At 39.3% G+C, this 19382-nt stretch overlaps 1 protein-coding gene across 1 annotated transcript in view; it reads left to right on the top strand.

The window, feature by feature from the left end:
• The window catches only part of LOC133266690 (uncharacterized), an 80459-nt gene that overhangs the window by 44991 nt on the left and 16086 nt on the right, over nt 1-19382 (top strand). The window contains exons 7-9 of the mRNA XM_061448165.1: nt 595-764; nt 16643-16752; nt 18034-18181. Coding sequence (XP_061304149.1) covers nt 595-764; nt 16643-16752; nt 18034-18181 — 428 coding nt within the window. The remainder of the gene's footprint in view (nt 1-594; nt 765-16642; nt 16753-18033; nt 18182-19382) is intronic.

Here is a 19382-nt window from a genome sequence, read left to right as displayed (position 1 = left end):
ATTAACTTTATGAATGGGATTTCTTTTTGTTTATGAAAGGACGTACCCTTTGGTTCTGCATAAGTCACTGCAATGAAATCAGGGGAATGATGTGGGTGAGAGCAGAACTGGACCTAATTAGGCAGGAACTGAGTGCACACACCTAGAGGAGGAATCTGAGCCTCTAGGGCGAGTTGAAGGAAAATGAAATGTTCACTGTAGCTCCACCTAAAACTCTCTTTCAATTGCAGTTATTCCTCCTCTTCCTCAGGACCGAAAGTCAAAAGTTGTTCTAAATCCCAATTCCTCTAAGACTTACAGGGGAGCAATGTGACCATGGAAATGCAGAGCACCCTTTTAAAAACTATTTAGAGAACAAGCTGCATTTGCTAAATTTATACCTGCATGTAGGTGTTCCCCTTGATGACAGTTTTTCTGGTAATGGCACTTGAAACCCGCCAGTTGTTCTACTACTGTTATTTATTACTGTTCATTGTATGGCATGAATGGTTGTTTTAAAATGTTGATGGGCCAAACATGTTAACTGAGAAGGTACTAGCCAGTGAATGAACTCCTGTTTGCTAAGAGATAATCTGCCACTTTTGTTTCAAACAGAAAGTGTTGCCAGTGAGGATTTTCCAGACTCCGTGATGCCTGTCAGCTCCAGTAAAGCACATGACCTTCACAGGGAGCTTGAAGATGAAGAGATTCCTTCATATATCGAACAGTTTGAGAGAGATGTTCAGGATGACATAATTCTGCTTGGCAGCTTTTCGCTGGAACAGGTCAGAGTTAAGAACTGTAAGACAATTTTATCGCTTGCTTCATAACATGATGCTGGCTTGTTAACCTTGTACACTCCAATTCTATTTCGCTGCCTGGCAATACACATGCTGAAAGGGGAAAAGATAAACCATGTCCCTGGCTTGCGATATGTGACTGGCACTTTGCTAAGTGAACAACAGGGCCTTTATCTTTGTCTCCATTTCAATGTGCATAAAAATAGATTGCCTTCATTGCTTAAATAGTGGAGTATCTCTGACTGCTCCATAGTAAGTATTGCAATTGAGTTTCAATCAAGTGCCTAAACTTAGGACATCTCTCTGTGACAAATTTAACAGAAGCTTATTCATCTATCAGTGAGAAAGTTCAGATTGGAGCCCAGCAAGGATTTATGTAGCATATTCATTGTACAGAGGATAAGATTATTACCAAATTATAAATCTGTTGTGTTTTTTGTGGTTACAAAGTTTCTTTGGGTTTTCCTTTTGTCATTTCATAGTGTAAAGGGACAAGGCGAGGTTCATATTGACAAACGCACAAGTTTTCAGGGCTGAAATGATACTTGTGGGCACCTAACTACCATTTGTCCCTTTGAAAAATCTCATACCATGAGTAGGGGACAGAAAGAGAGATTAATTGATGAATCTATCATTTTTAATTAGCAACATGAGAACAGCGAACTGACTCTGATGGGCTTAAAATAGGTTATCCAGTGACTGGATGGTGATCTAAGCTTTCTTTTATTTTCAAAGGGAGTTTTTAGAATTTTTTCACTGTAGGACTAAACCTCATCGTTGCCATCTGCATATTGGTGAGGGACACAGTTCGCTTCCTTGCTGCTTTCCTCTAAATCCTTGTGTGCTTGTATGTCATTCTTTCTGACTTTTTTGCAGCTGTATGCAACATGCGCAGAAGTTGGTTTGGGGGGTATTTCTTAGAGAACATGAAATGGGAAGGAAAAATGAGGGAAAAGGGCTTGAATAGTACAAAGAGTGTCATCTGCCTCAGGGGACTAGTGGAGTAGGAAACTGGGAACAGGTGAAGAGGAAGAGCTGCACCTTTCCAGAAGAGTTTATAATATACACTTTTAAGTTTGGGCTATTCAGACAGCCCCAAATCTTCATGAGGCTATGACACCTGAAGAAACACAGTAGACTTGTCAATCCTTTGTTTACCCTTCCTCTAAACATGGCCTCTGGGAGGCTGTTCATCTTACTTGGACTCTTTTTGGAGGTGCTCAGCAAAGTTTGTTTCCTATACAGAAGCAAACTATCTGGTCATCACAAAACAATGTTCAGCTTTTTATCTGACAACTGTAGGTGTGAATCCACATGCGATACAATATAATGCTACTTCCTTATTTTCTTTCTGAGAAAAAAAGTCCTCAGTTAATGTGATTGAGCTGGTCTACGAATGGCTTATAGTTATGGACTCAATACTTTATACTGCACAGAAGAGGCCTTAATTGCCTGTGCTTTCTGTCCATTCCTCCCTCACATCTCTAACTTCAGTTGTCGATGCCCTGTTTAGGAATTCAATCATGCTGACATGGTATCAGCATGATTGAATGATGGCATGGTATCTGCATCCTGCAGTGAGGAGGGTAACGAGAGGGTCACTGTAAAAACTATATTGTCTTCTGGATCAGTGATGTATGTGTCTGTCCTTTCCTTGGAAGCACACAGAAATGGTGTATTCAGCTCCTTTGAACAGAAAATCAAAGGTGACATTGGAAGTAGAGGCTGCTAACATGAACCTCTTGTGTCATATTGGTATTCAAAACTATCTAACAATAATGTAAGCATGCTTATTCTTCTTTGACTTTCTTTATTCTTTAATGTGCCGTATTTACTCTTTGATCTGCAGACATACCCTTGCAGCATTGCAGTGTCAATGCCTTTCCACAGCAGCTACAGGTTCAGTGCTAAGACTGCTGCCATGGTCTTCAGAATCTGTCACTGCTATCTTTGGGATGCCTCCAGCTTTTGTAACTTGAATGTATGTCTATTGGTTTGAAATAGTCTTAAATTTGCCAGGTGGCATTTACTTCTTACCAGAAAAAAAACTAAAAAAACCTCTCTCTTCCTTCTGCAGGTTTAGAAAGTAGCACATGTACTTTAGCCAAGTGTAATTTATGATTAGTTAATTTAGTCTGCCATAATGACATAAAGTGAGCCTGAAACAAGCTTCTATCAATTTTGCTGTTAGAGGTAACATAATATTTTTAAATGTCTACCAAACTGAATAATTAACCCTGGGGCTGAGTGAAGAAGTCTAATAGATACCTCTCTCACATTCCTTTGCTTTGATAAATTGAAAATAAAACATGGGATCCCAAGGATTAAAAATAAGTGACAGTTTACAGTACATGAGGCTGGTTTTATAAGCGAGGTTCAGAAACACCCTTACACCCTTGTGTTGCTGCTGTTTCTTTTCAGGCTGCCAAAATTTTCTCCAATGAGACATCTGATTTGCACTACAGCTTTGCTGACAGTGTTGGCACAAAGAGGCCATCTATGTATTAATTATCTATCCCTTTAGTTCATTGCTTTTCTTCTCTACTTTGCAGCTTTACAGTAAATGGGTGGCGTTTGTTTAAATAGCAGCTCGGTGCATGAGATCAGTGCGATTAAAAGTTTTTGAAAGAGCAGATGCACTTTCCAAAATAATTATTTAAAAAAAAAAAAAGTTTATGCAAGATTCTGGCTCTGGAACTTTAAGCTGCATTGTTACTTACTTCATGATTTGTTTTGTAAATGCAAAAGCTGATAATAGTTGAGATTGGCAAGATACAGAAGGGGAGACCTGATAGATTCTTGTACAGAGAGCATTAAACAGATGTCAATGTTCTGTCAACACACACATTAAAGGATATTAAATTTGGAAAGCAGTACTGTTTCCTGTGGCCTAGGCCTACAGATTTCAAAAGCCTCAATGACATTTGCTTTTAATAAATTAAAATAAACTCTATTGAGAGAAAATCATAAGTGTTGTGGTAGAAGCTGGGCAGGTAAATACAAGGCTGGGTATGGAGAACGCCACAGAAAACCATCTGTCATGACACAGAGACATACTTATGGGCAGAACTTGATCTTACAGAGCAGAGAAATATGCAATGAAAGACCTGAAGCAATGCTAGCTTAAAGTGTTTGATTAGAGGCAAAATGCTCTCAAAACATGAGAGGCTGCTGAGGATGAAGCAAACACTGGTGACTGGGGATGAGATTGCACTTGATGGACCTTTGACAACATAATCTCTCCATCATTAATTCAAACGCCATTGAAAAATACTAGGTCTGTGGTTTCCAGCTGTTTCTGAACTGAGGTGATAAAAGTGACTTTCAGCTTTATGTAGGTTCTCTCAGAAAAAAAAATTATTAATGGGACTTTAATTTTGGATGGATGAATCAATGCTTTCAGGAGCATCTTTCCTGCTTAGCCATCCTCTTTCTGCAACTTGGCTGGTATTCTTAACTGAAGGTAATTTGTTCACAGTCTCCTTTACAGGATTCAGCTGTTACGTTTAGTCCTCTGTGCTGGACGTAACACCTTGCAGGACATGATCATTACAACTATATAATCAGTTTTGATCCATGACCTCAATGAGAATTACTCAAGAGCCTCTGGAAGTAAAGTGCAAGTTTTGCTCTTCAGTACCAGCAGTTGAGTTATAGTAGTAAGAAATGAGCTATTTGTTGCAGGTGGCTCGTAATAAAATGTTGCCTTTTATCAAGAGATTTACCTTTTGGTTAAACAAAGGTTAATGCCTCTCGGCAGTATACCTAATATTCTTACAGGGTGAATATCAGCACACTGACTCTTTGCCAAGTCACAGTGAGATCAATATATATGATTTTGGAGTGATCAGTTTTCTTTTGGTGACACGTAGATAAAATTTGGTACTATGTAAGACAATGACAAATCTACCCTCCAATCAGGAATTTAATCAGTGGAATTAGATCTCAGTCTCATAAAACAATGCACATTTGCCTACATGTTCTAATCTGTTGGATAATACTGTTATTTATACCCTGACGGTACCTGCAGACAACCCCTCATGAAAGTTGTGGCCTACTAAGCATCGTACAATCCTTTGTGATCATTCTTCATGAATTATAATTCTTGTGTAAATATGCACACCTAAGAGCTATGCAGAATTCAAGGTAATTTTTTCCTCAGCCAAAACCTGGCTGCTACTTTTTGACATGAGCCAAGATTTCAAAAAGACTGTCATGTGCAAATGAGTCATTTTTTTGTTTTACTGAGAATTGCAGGTCAAGAATACAAAGCTGGTCATGTTTCATTTACACCATGTCTTAAAAGTGGGTGACTTCATTTTAAGTAAGCTACTTACACACTACACTCATTATCTGAGTGTCAAAGCATCTTTACAGTTTTTTAGTATAATGGTTTCCATTTAATTTATGTGAATAAAGTAGGAATTACAGGTATCTCCATTTTACAGAGAAAGACTGAAATTCACACCATCAGAAATGCTTAACACCTAATTATTATTTTTTTTTTTTGAAATCTATGATTAGGCCAAGCTCCTCAAATTCATTAAAGTCCTGCCAGGTAGACTGCTCTTGGACTGGCAAAAAGCACTTCACTGGAAACTGTATTTGAGGGAAAATAACACAAGGTAAACTTGACAAAGCTTCAGGCTTCTGGCCCTTAGTCTTCTGATGTCCTGCCTAGTGAGTGTCCATGACCCTCAGATGTGTCAGCACCCACCCAGCAGACCCAAAGCCTGACCAAGATGTCAGTATATATAGCTAGAGGACTTGTCTACCCCATAGGCTGGCAACTTCAGATTTCTAAATATCTTTATTCTGTCAGATTTGCTCCTGCTTTCTCAGTGAAAAGCCTGGGAACCCTCCAAATTTCTAAGGTTCCTCCCTTGTTGCTCTGAACACTCAGACATACACTTTGGATTTTATTTGTATTATTTTATTTTTTTTTCTTGTTTGTTTAAGAAGTAGAGGGTTGGACTGGGAAGCATGTAAATGTATGTCAACATGAGGAGAACCGTAGAAAAGATATTCTATGTGTTTGTAAAGGGCCTGTCACTGTGCTGTCACAATACTCATAATATTGCTATAGCTGCTTTTTCAAATTGTAGGTCTGTTTTGCTTTGTTCAGGAGTTGTGTGGAGTTTTAGTTAAGTAAATATTTAGATGCAAGTAATGAAAATCTTTGAAGGAGTTAACTTAGCTTTTACTGTGTTCTTTTACTCTTTAAGACCAGATGGGTAATTAAACAACTAAACTAATTCTTGATATTCTGTTGAGCTGGAACTATGAATCCTACAGCTACTGTAACTGATGATACTGCATTTGCTGCTGCTTAAGGTAATCTGACTGGTCAGCTCTTTGGCTCATTATCCCAATATAAATTCTCGTAAGGAAATCTATTTCTATGGTTCAATAAACAGAGGCAATTGGAAAGATTCTTCAAAGAGAATCAGTGATTGCCAAGTCCTGTTGAAGTTTAAGTGACTCCATCAAATACTGACCACCTGTTAAAAGAAGCAGAACTCAGATGAGGACTGTAAGCTATAAGTATGCATTACTAAAGCGTAGAGGCATGAACCTGCATAAATAAATACAATGAAAAGAGATCGATTTTTAGTTGCTCAGGTATTCTCCGGAATAACTTATCTTTTGTGGTTTTTTGTGGGTTTTTTTTAAATTTTATTTACACTTTTGATATATTTGGAGCCAAACTGTAGTCACAGGTGTAGCAAAGTATACTGTTGCTTAGCTTTTATAACAGGACACTCCTTAGCATCACTAATAGACTGCACAGGTTTTATGAGCTACAGATAAATGAATTGCTGTAAATGTTGTAACTGTTTTTGCTTCTGTAGACTTTCAGTAGAGATGAGTTTGTTGAGCAGAACCTATGCTGGATGATAATTCTGAGCTCTCCTTCACAGAACAGATTAAGTCAGGTGGGAAGGACTGGACCTCTGGAAACTGTCTAGTCCAACTTCCTGCTCAGAGCAGGGCTAACTGAGGTATATTAGGCTTTCCATGTGCAATGCAGGTTTTCAAGGGCTTTGGAATTGTTCACGCCAGTTTGTTAGTGTGAAACATAACCAGGTCATCTGTAAGTTGAGAGGTGTATAGCTACTGGGAGAGACAGTCCAGCTGCATTACATGTGCATTTACTTAGTACAAAGGTGGAAAATTATCACTGTTGCTCAACAGGCTGGCAATCTGTCAGCACAGTTGGTTTCTCTCACTTCACTCCTAGTTAGACCCTTATCCAAGATGCAGCTTTCAGGACTGGGTGGTTACAATGAGAACATATATTGAAGTGCATATATTCACTTGAAGATGCGTCAGCATAGTATATGTTATAATTGTTCATGTCAGCATTCAAATCAGAGAAGGAAGGCTTAAATTTCAACAAACAATTTCACCTATAACTTTCAGCAAAGAGATGGAGCAGGATATGGGCTTGCGAGAGGAGATCTGTTCTCTACAGTGAAAAATCATTAGGCATGGCAACTTGTCATTTCCACTATTGTATTTAAGACAATCATGTAGTAAACTGTACTTAAAGCATGCTTCCCACTCTGTAATTTTCATATACTAATTGTAAGTGAATGTCTCTTAATTATAAAGTGCTGAAGTGCATGTCTGCACACTTGAAACAGGATAATGTGAAAGCCGGCACAAATGGAAGTTATTGGATAAGGTTAAAGCCTATGCTTTTATATTACAATTATGGAGACAAATTTGTGAGTTAGTGCTTTATTGACAGAAAAAAGAATGGGGACTCAGAAAGATGGGGTGTATATATACTCTACACTGTAACCTCTGACTTAAACATCAGGTTTTCAGGGCTTTAACAAGCAAATTAGTGATTATGGTTCAATTTTCCTTATCTGCATAACAGACCTAAAATTAGATACCTGCTTTAGGGAAGAGTAAGAGGATTAAAGGAGTAAAGTTTCATGAGGGACTTTGAAGAGGCTATAGAAATAATAAAAACATTCTGTGCTGAAAATAATAAACATTTTTAAATTGAGGAAAAATGGGGAAAAGCCACAAAAAGAGTCTCAGTATTTCCGATTGGTATTTTCTTTCAGTTTTTCTTCAGTTGTTCATGCCATGATTTGCTGTTGTTATCCAGAAAGTAGAAAAGATTATAAAGCCCTTAAGTTCATCACCTTGCTTATGAACACTTTTTCTTTTTTGTTTTTAATGTGAACTATTAATTATAGATCCATAAGTTGGCATAGTTCACTTATTTTCCACTAGCATTGCTGCTGCTACATGAGTTTATACTGGAGGGAATGTGTTCCCTAATAAAATGTGGTTAGTATCTTCCACTGTATCTTGTTAACATTTTCCATTGTATCTTATTATTTAGCCTAAAATTATTTAGAGCTTCTTAGTAGCTGGTGATATCCAGGCTAATCTGGAGACATCTGAATTTGCAGAGTTTTGACAGACTAGCCCGTTTATCGATGGCAAATGCCATTTCAGTGTTGTATATCTTCACTGCTCGGATATGGTTGTCAGGCACTCTGATAAATGGCCTTGCATACGCTTACTACACTCTGTAGATTTTGATGAGGACATCAAGGCTTTATGACCTTGAAGCTACATCTTCTCAACTATGAAATCCAAAGCACCTGAAGTAGTAGTACCTGGTGGTTCTGAAGAAACTACAAGTGATCCCTCTGTGAACAGCAAGAGGAAATGAGAAAGCAAGTCCAGTTTTGAGGTTGGAAAGCCAAAATCTTTATTTTTCAGAAGCTGGGCATCTCTGCAAAAGACACCCCTCCAGAGTTTCCTCAGTCCATCTTAAGCAAAGTGATTCAAGTTCTTTTAATTTGTTAGTACTACCATCTTGGAACAAGATCCTGAACAAAGCCACCCTGATTTTTGGAGTATCACACCTACTTTATAGCCAGCTCTAGTTTCCATAACTGTTCAAAATTAGTGTCTTTAATAAATATGCCTTATAGAAGTGTCCACCTCAGCAGCAAGATACTGTCTTCTTGTGTTGACTGGTAGCTCAGTCTTCATTGTTAGAGATTGTGTGGTGCTTTCCACATGTATCAAAATGATCACAGTATCACAGTATGCTAGAGATTGGAAGGGACCTTGAAAGATCATCTAGTCCAATCCCCCTGCCGGAGCAGGAACACCTAGATAATGTTACACAGGAATGTGTCCAGGCAGGTTTTGAATGTCTACAGGGAAGGAGACTCCACAACCTCCCTGGGCAGCCTGTTCCAGTGTTCCGTCACCCTCACTGAGAAGAAGTTTCTTCTCAAGTTTAAGTGGAACCTCTTGTGTTCCAGTTTGTACCCATTACCCCTTGTCCTATCATTGTTTGCCACTGAGTAGAGCCTGGCTCCATCCTCGTGACACTCCCCCTTTATATATTTATATACACTAATAAGGTCACCCCTCAGTCTCCTCTTCTCCAAACTATAAAGACCCAGCTCCCTCAGTCTTTCCTCATAAGGGAGATGCTCCACTCCCTTAATCATCTTCGTTGCCCTGCGCTGGACTCTTTCCAGCAGGTCCCCGTCCTTCTTGAACTGAGGGGCCCAGAACTGGACACAATATTCCAGATGGGGTCTCACCAGGGCAGAGTAGAGGGGAAGGAGGACCTCTCTCGACCTACTAACCACCCCCCTTCTAATACACCCCAGGATGCCATTGGCCTTCTTAGCCACAAGGGCACAGTGTTGGCTCATGGTCATCCTGTCGTCCACTAGGACCCCCAGGTCCCTCTCCCCTACACTGCTCTCTAACAGGTCGTTTCCCAACCTATACTGGAACCTGGGGTTGTTCCTGCCCAGATGCAGGACTCTACACTTTCCCTTGTTATATTTCATCAAGTTATTCCCTGCCCAACTCTCCAGCCTGTCCAGGTCTCGCTGGATGGCAGCACAGCCTTCTGGCGTGTCAGCCACTCCTCCCAGCTTAGTGTCATCAGCAAACTTGCTGATAGTACACTCAATCCCCTCATCTAAATCATTGATGAATATATTAAATAATACGGGTCCCAGTACTGACCCTTGCGGCACTCCAGTAGTTACAGGCCTCCAACTAGACTCAGCCCCATAGACTACAACTCTCTGGCTTCTCTCCTTCAGCCAGTTCACAGTCCACCTCACTACTATATGATCAGCCTATAATTGTCACTAAATGTGTCTGTACTAGTGTAATAAGGCTGTATCATGACTAAAGTAAATCTCACTTTGTGTTCTGCAGTATCAGAGTATGAGATGTAACAGAGTATGAGGTGTTTTTTTTTTTTTCTTTTTTTCTTCCTAGCTGTTACAAGTGGCTCACTTGTCTAAGCTTTAAATTTTGTGCTCATGAACAGTAAATTGGTTTAATTTTCTATTTGGAAGGAAAGGTTGCTTTGTTGTTTTTTCTTTTTCCCTTTTAGAAACGTGTCTGAGAGTTTGTGGCACATTTTTGGCAGAGTGCGCTGTGAACTATACTGACCTATGTCCAGGATTTTGACACAACTTTACCTCCTGGATTGTGGCAATCTCTGAGACAAGGTCACCCAAATTCCAACAGGCAATGCAATTCCCAGAACAGGCCTTATCTAGCTAGCAGAGTCTTTGCTTTCAACAAAGGGTACTTATGCCGCTTACCTCTCAGTACCTCACTTACTTGTGTTCTCTCTGTAGTTAACATGGAAAGGATAAGCCTCTCAAAATCTCACTTTGCCTGAGAGGAATGTTAACACTTTTTGTATTTTTTTTTTTTTCCATCTCAAATGGTTCTTTGTTTTTCACTTGTTTTATGATACACAGTGCACTAGATGTTGAAAATCTGGGAGTGGATCTCCACACAGCAGCCAAACTATGAAGGAGGAGGACTAGTTGGCACAAATGGGACTAGAGACATAGGTTTTGTTTCTAGTCCTGCTGACACTTTGCTTGGGAGGCTCAGGCAAGTCACTCTCACTGGCATTCCACTTCTTCCACCTCTAAAATTGGAGTGGACAGGATTTCCATTGCTGCAAAATGTTTGGGGATGCAGAAATAGAAATACTGGGTAAAAGCTTTTATCCTGGTATTCCTTTACATCTGGAAAGACAGCACTAGCTGTGCTGTGATGTACCAATGCGGAGTGGAATGATAGGGGGAACTGGGATCCTCTGCATGGGGGAGCACTGGGATCCTCTTCATGTGGGATCCTTATGGGTGGTGGGAGGCTGCTGGAGACCACACCGGTGGTCTGCTACTCTCCACCCTGGTGAGGAGGGCTTGTGGAAGTGGACCCCTGCAGCACTCCTCACTGTATGGGAGTAGGATTTCATAGGGCTGGGGCTCAACTGACTGTTTCAAATAGCAATGGGCTTGAGTACCTCATGAGAAGGTTGTAATACCAGTGCTAGGACTCACCAGAAAGGTGAGGGGGAATATTGTCCCTAAATGCTCCATTTTCTGCAAAATGGCAATGGTTTTGCTTCAAAGCTTTGCTGGATTTTGTGAGCTTTCTCCTAACGGGAAGGAGTGTCTAGGCTGGGTTTTGTTTAATTTTCTTTCCTGAACTGAATTGAAAATTACTATAGAAATCAAGTCTTACCATTTGTGAAGTAGTTTCACAGTGAAAATAGCCAGTCAGCACTGATTAATAGTACTGAGTCAGGTTTTTGTTTTCGTCTGAAGTAGAAACAATACTTACCATTGTGTGTCTTTAGGCTGGGCCCAGACTGAAAGACCTTTTTCAAATACTGGTCTTGATCACGCTCTCTGAAATCAGTAGATGGGCCATTTGTGCAATTAGACCTCAAGCCAGCCGATGAAGAAACTGAGAAAAATGTGTGAAAGAGATGGCTCACAGCTAAAGAAGGGCCTGGTAGCAGGACCAAGTGGTGCCGTGATTGAGCCTTTCTGCCTTCAAACAATACCCTGTTTTCTCCAGTACATCCCAGGCTTTGAAGGATATCTTGTGGTTCACAGACTTTAGTAACTCTTTTTTTTCCTTTTTTTTTTAATTATTTTTTTTTTTAATTTCGTGAAAGGGAACGAATGCCCTATATCGATTTGAAGCTAAACCACGCTTCATGCTTTCTTGTTGGGAACGCCCGTTGTCAACAATGGGTTGTTTTTACAGTCTAGACAATGTTGGTGTCATGATGAGAAACAAGGGCTTAGCTATGTGTGTGATGGTATGTCATTGAGAAAAAGCATTTGGGTTTATTCTAGTAAACCTCTGATTCGAGGGATATTGCAGCAATGATTATTCCACATTAAAAGAAATAATTATATGGGCTGTTCTGTTTTTGAAAACTTACACATTTTTCCTCTGTTAAATTGCTTCCTGGTGATGGAAACGTCTGGGATTTTTTTCTATTGCATCTGCTCTCCTTTTTCTTGCACACCCCCGAGGTAATTAGTGTAGGTTAAAATTTACATAACTGACTTTGGGGTTTTGCAAATAGGAAAGATGGAAATTTATTCAAGGTGGTGAATAATTCATTTTAAAGCAAGTTTCCTGGTGTGGTTTTTTTTTTTTTTTTTTAATCATGTAGAAGATGTATTACAGACTCATAGAGGTTTTCTGAATAGGACCCTAAGCATTGAATTTTTGATATATTTTATTTCTTGGTGTAGGTAAAGAAATATTAACCATGACTCATTGCACTTTTCCTGTTCAATAAGATTTGAATAAACTTAACAAATTTATTAGGTAGATGATAGAGCTTTTTGAAAATTTTCATGACACACTGTGACAAATATTTTACGAGGATCCAGAAGAAATAGTTTTAAATCATATTCCCATTGCCACTTCAGAGGCAGAGAGATTGAAAACAGTGCAGTTCATACAGAGAACCCTGATTCATATTTTCTGTTGAATATTCATTATTTAATTAAGATTAGGAAGATAAACAAGGGGATTGGGCAGCTATGGGAGTCTGGTAATATAATCATTTAAAAAAAAAATAATCCCAGTTCTCTACTTCTGGCTCAGTGTAAGCTGTAAGCCTGCACTGGTAACATCTGACTGTTGTAACGTTATGGCTACTTGATATTTTACATTAAGTGAGTTTTCTATTTCATCTTGTTTCTTAATCTAGTGCCTCCCTCAAAAATCACTATCCCAGGCATTACCAGGATCCAGGAGCCCTCTTCCTACTTTCTAAACTTTAGCCTTAGCTGCCTATTCCAAAACTTTTTAAACCTTGTCCCATCTGCCATCAAGCTCTGGAAACACCTGATGTCTTTTTGATCAGTAGTTTTGTCATTAAACCTTCTCAGAGACTTTGAGCTCTGCTGCTGGGCACCCTTTCAAATGCCCCAGCCATGACAGCCTCGTGCCTGTGCTTTGCAGGAGTGAATGCAGTCCTTGCTGCCACTGGGAAGGGGTCCCTTATGCCTCAGAGAGCACCCCTGCGGGGCAGCTGGAGAACAACCTGCCCTTGCTCTTGGCATATTTCCCAGTGGCAGCAGTCCTCACTGGGCTGTGGAAAGTGGCAGGAAGGGTGGATCTGATTCCCCTAACCAGACGTCTACCAGCTCTGCTGGAGCAGAGCCAGGACCGGAGCCAGCTCCCAGCCCTTCCTGGCAAATCGTTGTCTGTGGTGATTCACTGGGTTGGGGAAAGAAAAATTAGTGACAGCGTTTGTGGAGGTGGGAGAGAAATGGGTCCTGGTCCTGCCCCAGGGACTCCCGGTGAACGTAAGCCAAAAGCTGTTCAGGAGCAGGAGGGCTTGGTTCCCACTAATAGAGGAGAGGTGGTGAAGGCAGAGTTGCCCATGACAAAACTGCCATGTGGACAGCTGGAAGGTTGGTCATGTCAACTTCATAGTTGTGTATATGTGATGCTTGACTAGGGCTTGAAGGATTTACTGCATCCATCTGAGGCTCTCTGCTGGGACTACTAACAAATCGGTGTGTTTTGAGGAGACCATGTTGTATCTGCTTTAATTTTACAGGTTTAAGAAAGTTATGCTAAAAGTTGTTTGCAGAGGGTTTTGCAATTTGTTTCTGTAGTCTTTTTTTGTACTCTTGACAATTTTCATTTTGGAAATAAGCAGGATGCTTTGCCTTAGTCTTCAGCAGTGATTCCTAAGCTTGCTTGTAAACAGCCAGACATTTGTCCAAAAAAAGTAGGATTTAGAAGAAAGGACAGACTTCAACAACTAGATATGGAACCTCCAATGGGGAAATTTTCTCCATTGACTATTGCATTGTTTCCTTACCACATTTTTTTTTTTTTTTTTTTGGCTTTGAGGCTTGATGAGAGTGCAAGTGGAACAAAAATTTACACTACTCATATGACAGTATAGCATATACAGTAGGGCAGCTTCTTGTGTCTGGGTAGTGTTGTATGCACGTTTTATGTCCATTTCAGGGACACCAGTAGAAGATACTGGTACAAGAAATGCCCTTGACTATTCAGTGGGGTCTCTTAATGGTGCAGGTCAGAGAAAAGAATTTGCTTTCCTGAGTCTACAGCCTTCAGAATAATTATCGTTTCCAGGTTTTGCACAGAGAACGCAGTCTAAAAGATGGCTGGCTTCTCAATGGAGTGACTTTTTCAGCTTGCTATGCAAGAGTAAAACAACTTTCAGGCCCTTCAGCTTCATGCTTGAGAGCTGCAGAACTGCAGGGGGAGAGGGCTGCTCATGTGAGCTAGCTTCCCACACCTTGCAACCTCCAAAAATGCCAGTTCCTTTTACCAATCATCTAAAAACAGTTGTGGTGGGATTAGGCATCAGGATTTGGAGAAGATTTAAAGTGCAGACAGTTGTGGGCTCTCTGGTGATCCATCCTTAAGTGTTTTGTGTGTTACGTTTGGGGGTGTGTGTACAAACACGCTGGTGCATATACATAGGTTTGCATGTATATGACTGTATTAGGTATGGTAAAAATAAGGACTGTAGGGCAATACCATGCACAAATACAGTTTTTACTGACCAAGCTTTTAGAATAAGATTTCCAGTGGAAATAATGGAGTAAACATGAGAAAATAATGGAATAAATAACTGTGGCTGAAAATTCCTAATTGCTTCTGAAAAACCTTCAAGTGGAAGACCTAAGACTAAGAGCTTTGGAAAACTGCACATTTCTGGCTTTTATTTCCATGTTCTTTCTTTCTGTACCTTTGGAAACAAACTAATGTTTTTTCTTTTTTACTTTTTTTTTTTTTGTTTTCTTCTTTTTGGCATATTGGTCTCAAAGCACCGCAAGGAGGTCTCTCACCAGGAGAAACAAAAGTTGAGAGCCAGGATTCATGAACTCTGTCAAAGGTATGTCAGATAAGGGCTACTTTGTACTTCTATCTAATGTGTTTTCCTTCCAAAGATCTTTTAGTGCTTTACAGATATTAATGAATGGAACTCCTCCCAAACAAAGAACCTCAGGCCTAGAAAAATTAAGCCTGTGCTTCTGAAAGAAACCTCTGTTTCGGATACCTCCATTTTTCTGGCTTGGACTGTAATTTTTAAGTGCTACAGATAGCACACTTCAAAAGGTAATGAAATGGCTTCTCCCAGGACCATTCATCCCTGCTTCTGAATTACCCTTAGAGAGTGAAGGAAATATGAATTGGAGCAGTGTTTTTGTGATTAAGCTATATGTGACCTTCAGATAAGTACAGGCGTCAAATTACCTGTAAAGAAATGAATGGAGGAAATAACCATTGTGGATACAGCAAAGGAAGCTATGGTCTGCTATGACAGCCGATGAAGATGTTGGTGAGCACAGAAGAGGCTTAACTTCACTGAATAAATTATCCTTTTCAATCTAATACCCAGCAAAAGGAGGGAAAGGAGAAAAATGGTGCAACCTGAAAAGAGATCGAATGTGGTTATTTAAATGTTTGATGTTCAGTAATGAAAACTGTTTACCTTCATAATTGTGTATTAGCAGCTAATAAAGGGAATAGATACAGTAGTTTAAAAGTAATAAAATCAACAACAAAGTGTATTTAATTTTAAATTGAATTGCAAGCAAATGGGTGTCCTAATGAACCCCTATGTCAGTGCAGCTCTAAACAAATTAAGTGAAATAATTTCCATCATGAGAAACTAAATAAGTACAAACTTTCCAAACAGACCATTCTTCTTAAGGAAAGAAGTTAACTTCTCAGATGTTTCAGGTCTATGAATTAGATAGTGCCATTCAACAACTATCTTCCATTACTTCCATTCAGGACAGCTGGAACCTAATTGCTTGACTGTAGCTCAAGGGTATAACTTCAAAGGTGGCTGACCCTGTGCTTCTTGTATTCAGTCCTAAGCACTGGAATCTTGTCCTCAGTTCTCATAGGTCCTGCCTTGTGCAAAACTTCCATGTATGTCATTGACTCTAACATTTATACTGACCTTCTGACTGGTTCACCTATTGCCTGGCATTTACATGATACAATTTTAATGGCCGAGGAATCAGGAAAACAGTTTAGTTATGCACCAATGGTGGTTTCACTGTGCATATATATGTTTCTAAAAATCAAAACAAAAAAAAACAACTAAAAAAATCATAAGCAAGGTCTGAGTAGAAACTGATTTGTAGCAGTGTGTCAGGAACTTGGAGACTGGAGCATCTGTTTCAGAAGATGGGAATTTGAACTATGTGTTACCTAGCTAGCACACATGCGTGAGCCTGGGATGTTTAGCATGATTGCACTTTCTGTAATTTTCTTGATAAAGAACCATGCTAATTTTGTGGAGGCTTCTCATCACCTAGCATGCAAAGGAGGAAACAGGAATGGAGACACTGGAGCAGAATTTTCCAAAAGCAAATACTAAAGGAAAAAATAAAATACTGAAGGAATGCCTCAGAAGTGCAGTCCAGGAAAATGATGTTGGTTGTTTTTTTTTTTTTGTTTTGTTTTTTTTTTTTGTCTGTTTTTGTTTTTGGTTTTTTTTTGAATACCAGATTTTAACATTTTCTTTTGTGGCTAAAATCTTAACTGAATATGTGGCTTGGCAACCTAAGAGAGCCTGTCCTCTAATTGTCTCTGTAGATGCCCAAGTTAATCTTGAATGGTAAGTGTACCTGATGCAGTGATTTCCCTTTGGGTTCCTATAGTTCCTATCAGTATGCTGCAGGCAGCTCCCTGAATGTCCAGGGTGGCCCACGGCTATTCTGTGGCTGCGAATGGCTTGCTCAGCCTCCAGCTCTTAAGAGCTGCTGTGTCTGTGCTCTGCTACCTGCCCTTTGTCTCCACCTGTGAGAGTGGCTGGAGCATTGCCAGCGTCGGTGTGGCAAACATACCCTCACTAGCCTTTTAAAGCAGGTTGTGGAGGCTGAAGTGTTTTGAGGTCAGCAGAGCATCTGCAGATGTTTTTACCTAGGGCAGTTTCTATTTAGATACTGGTGCTGAGCTGAGACAGAGAAATTGCTCATAGTTCTATGTCTGTTGAAGATGGGATGGGGTTGCCAAAGCCTGTAGCTTTATACTGCTTATTGTAAGTGACTTAGTTTTGCATTTGCTCCTGCTGTGATCTAGGACAAGTTTTTCTCCATACTTTGCCTTCTCTGTATCCTGTGTGCTATATAGGGCAGCTTTGGGTTATCCAATTGTCCTGGGCTGTTCTTATACTATTTGCTGGTGTTCTGTGTTGCCACAGGGACCTGTCTTAAAAAAAAATAAAAAATAATCTTTGAGTTGATCTAATTACCCCCTAAAATTATTTTAACTAAACAAGAAGTTAACATATAACAGTTTAATAGTTCACATACAGCAGAAAATGTGTAAGTATACCTATATATCAACTTATATAACTTACATAGTTTTTTTTAAGATTTTTGGAAGATTTATAAATGATAAAAGATTTATTCATAAATTCAGAAGACTTTCCCCTTCATAAAAGGGAAGATTTTTATATGTGTGTATATATATGTTTTTTTTTCAGTAGTTTAAAGCAACCCAGTTCTCAAGGAACCAATGGTTTCTAAAAACCTCTTCTAATTAATTGAAGATGTCAATTAGTCCTCAAAGGGTCAACAGAAGCAATGGCTTCCTACTTTAGTATTCTTCACCTAGAACCTGAGCCCCAGTGCCAGACAGAGCTGAGAAACTTTAGGTACCTCGTATTGACCTGTGGCATAGACTGACAAATACCGTTTTATTGCTGGGGCTGTGACTGCATTTTTCGTGCACCACTTTTTGAAGCCTAGCCATTTCTCTGCTTTAGTACACTGTTGGTTCTCCTGGGTGCCCTGCAAGGCTTATGATAATGTTCAAAGAAAACATCAAACTGTGATATATTAGCAACAGCAAGTGCTTTCTGGGTCTGCAGTTGTAGTTTCTTTCTTTTGAATAGTTCTTCCCTCTTCCCTAACTGCTGCAGAGTGGGAAGTCAGCTGTTGAAAGCAGAGGGGAATGAAAGTGAAGAAGAAATGGCAGCCAGCTTTGGTAACCATGCAGTTCTGAATGCTGGATTAAATGTAGCAACAGGACCTTGTAAGAAGGTGAGGTGTTCTCCATGGAATCATAGAGTGCTCTTTTTCCTGATGCAGATTCCTAAATGACTAGATCAATTGCATTGTGTTGTTTTTTTAATTTTCTTTTTATAGTCTAAGAGGCTAGAATTTAGGAGGTTTCCAAATATGCTTCCCAGCAGAAGTAACCATATGCTTAAGGAGAATGTCTAAAGCTATTAATGATGAATCATTTGGGCATGGCTAGAGTTCTTCAAAACAGTTTGTCAGTGCTGGCCAAGCAAAGTCTTTCAGCAGGAGATGAGACAGCTATGCCACCATGCAAATGAGACAGGCTTGAAATATGATGAATCTTCTATCTCCTTTTCCTACTCAACTGGCACTCGCTTTGAGGAAGGTTGTAAATGCAAGAGAGATTGTGGTATAATTCCTCAGACTGGCGTTTCTGCCCCCCAGTCACTATTCGATTATCTTCCAAATTGCTGTGTTTCAGAGAGATAAAGATTTTTTATGGCTTGCTGACTTGAAACAACCAGAAGAGCCAGAAAAGAGATGGCTAACCGGCCATGCATAGTAATTCCATTGGTAAATGACAAAATCTTTGTTTGTATGACATTTCCAAAATTACTACAGAAGATGAATCTAAAATACAAAATGTCACATTTGGCATGCAAAACTATCACAATATATTTCAGTATAAAATTCATAGAGGCGTTTAATTTAGAATGTGTTTAATAACGAAGTCTGCCTGCATCAGTAATCCTGCCTTGAGGTTTAAAAAGATTGTCTTATTTATTCACATAATGTTAATTTTTTTATATATGATTCAGAAACCAAAAATATTAAGGTTAAATCTTCATTGTTAATTAAGATTTTCTAATTAAGCTGAAAATAATTGTCATTCAGATTAGTTGTTAAGTATGGTTTGTATTGAGAAACAAAAGAAGTTTAACAAATTCAACTGTTTATGTAACTGCTTAATTTAATTCCAGAAGCTTTCTATCTATATGGAAATATGCTATCTCTTCCAAAATAAATCCAAGACAGGATTAGAGAAGAGATTATTAGCTACTGTAGGCTTAAACTGTGAGACTACTAAACCTAGTAGTCAAGGTAGCCATTTGATTCTGAAGTGTGGCATGGGTTTTTGTATCACATTGCATTAAAAGACCACCTAGACTGTTTTCTCAAAATAATGGAAGAAATAGATTCCTTAGGAAAAAAAATGTTG

This window comes from Pezoporus flaviventris, unplaced genomic scaffold (assembly GCF_033815535.1).
Source record: "Pezoporus flaviventris isolate CSIRO_AGI_PZ_B2104156 unplaced genomic scaffold, CSIRO_AGI_Pfla_v1 ptg000007l, whole genome shotgun sequence".
In the NCBI taxonomy this organism is placed as follows: domain Eukaryota; kingdom Metazoa; phylum Chordata; class Aves; order Psittaciformes; family Psittacidae; genus Pezoporus; species Pezoporus flaviventris.
The sequence above is the reverse complement of the archived record's forward strand: the minus strand, read 5'-3'. Positions and strand labels throughout refer to the sequence as shown.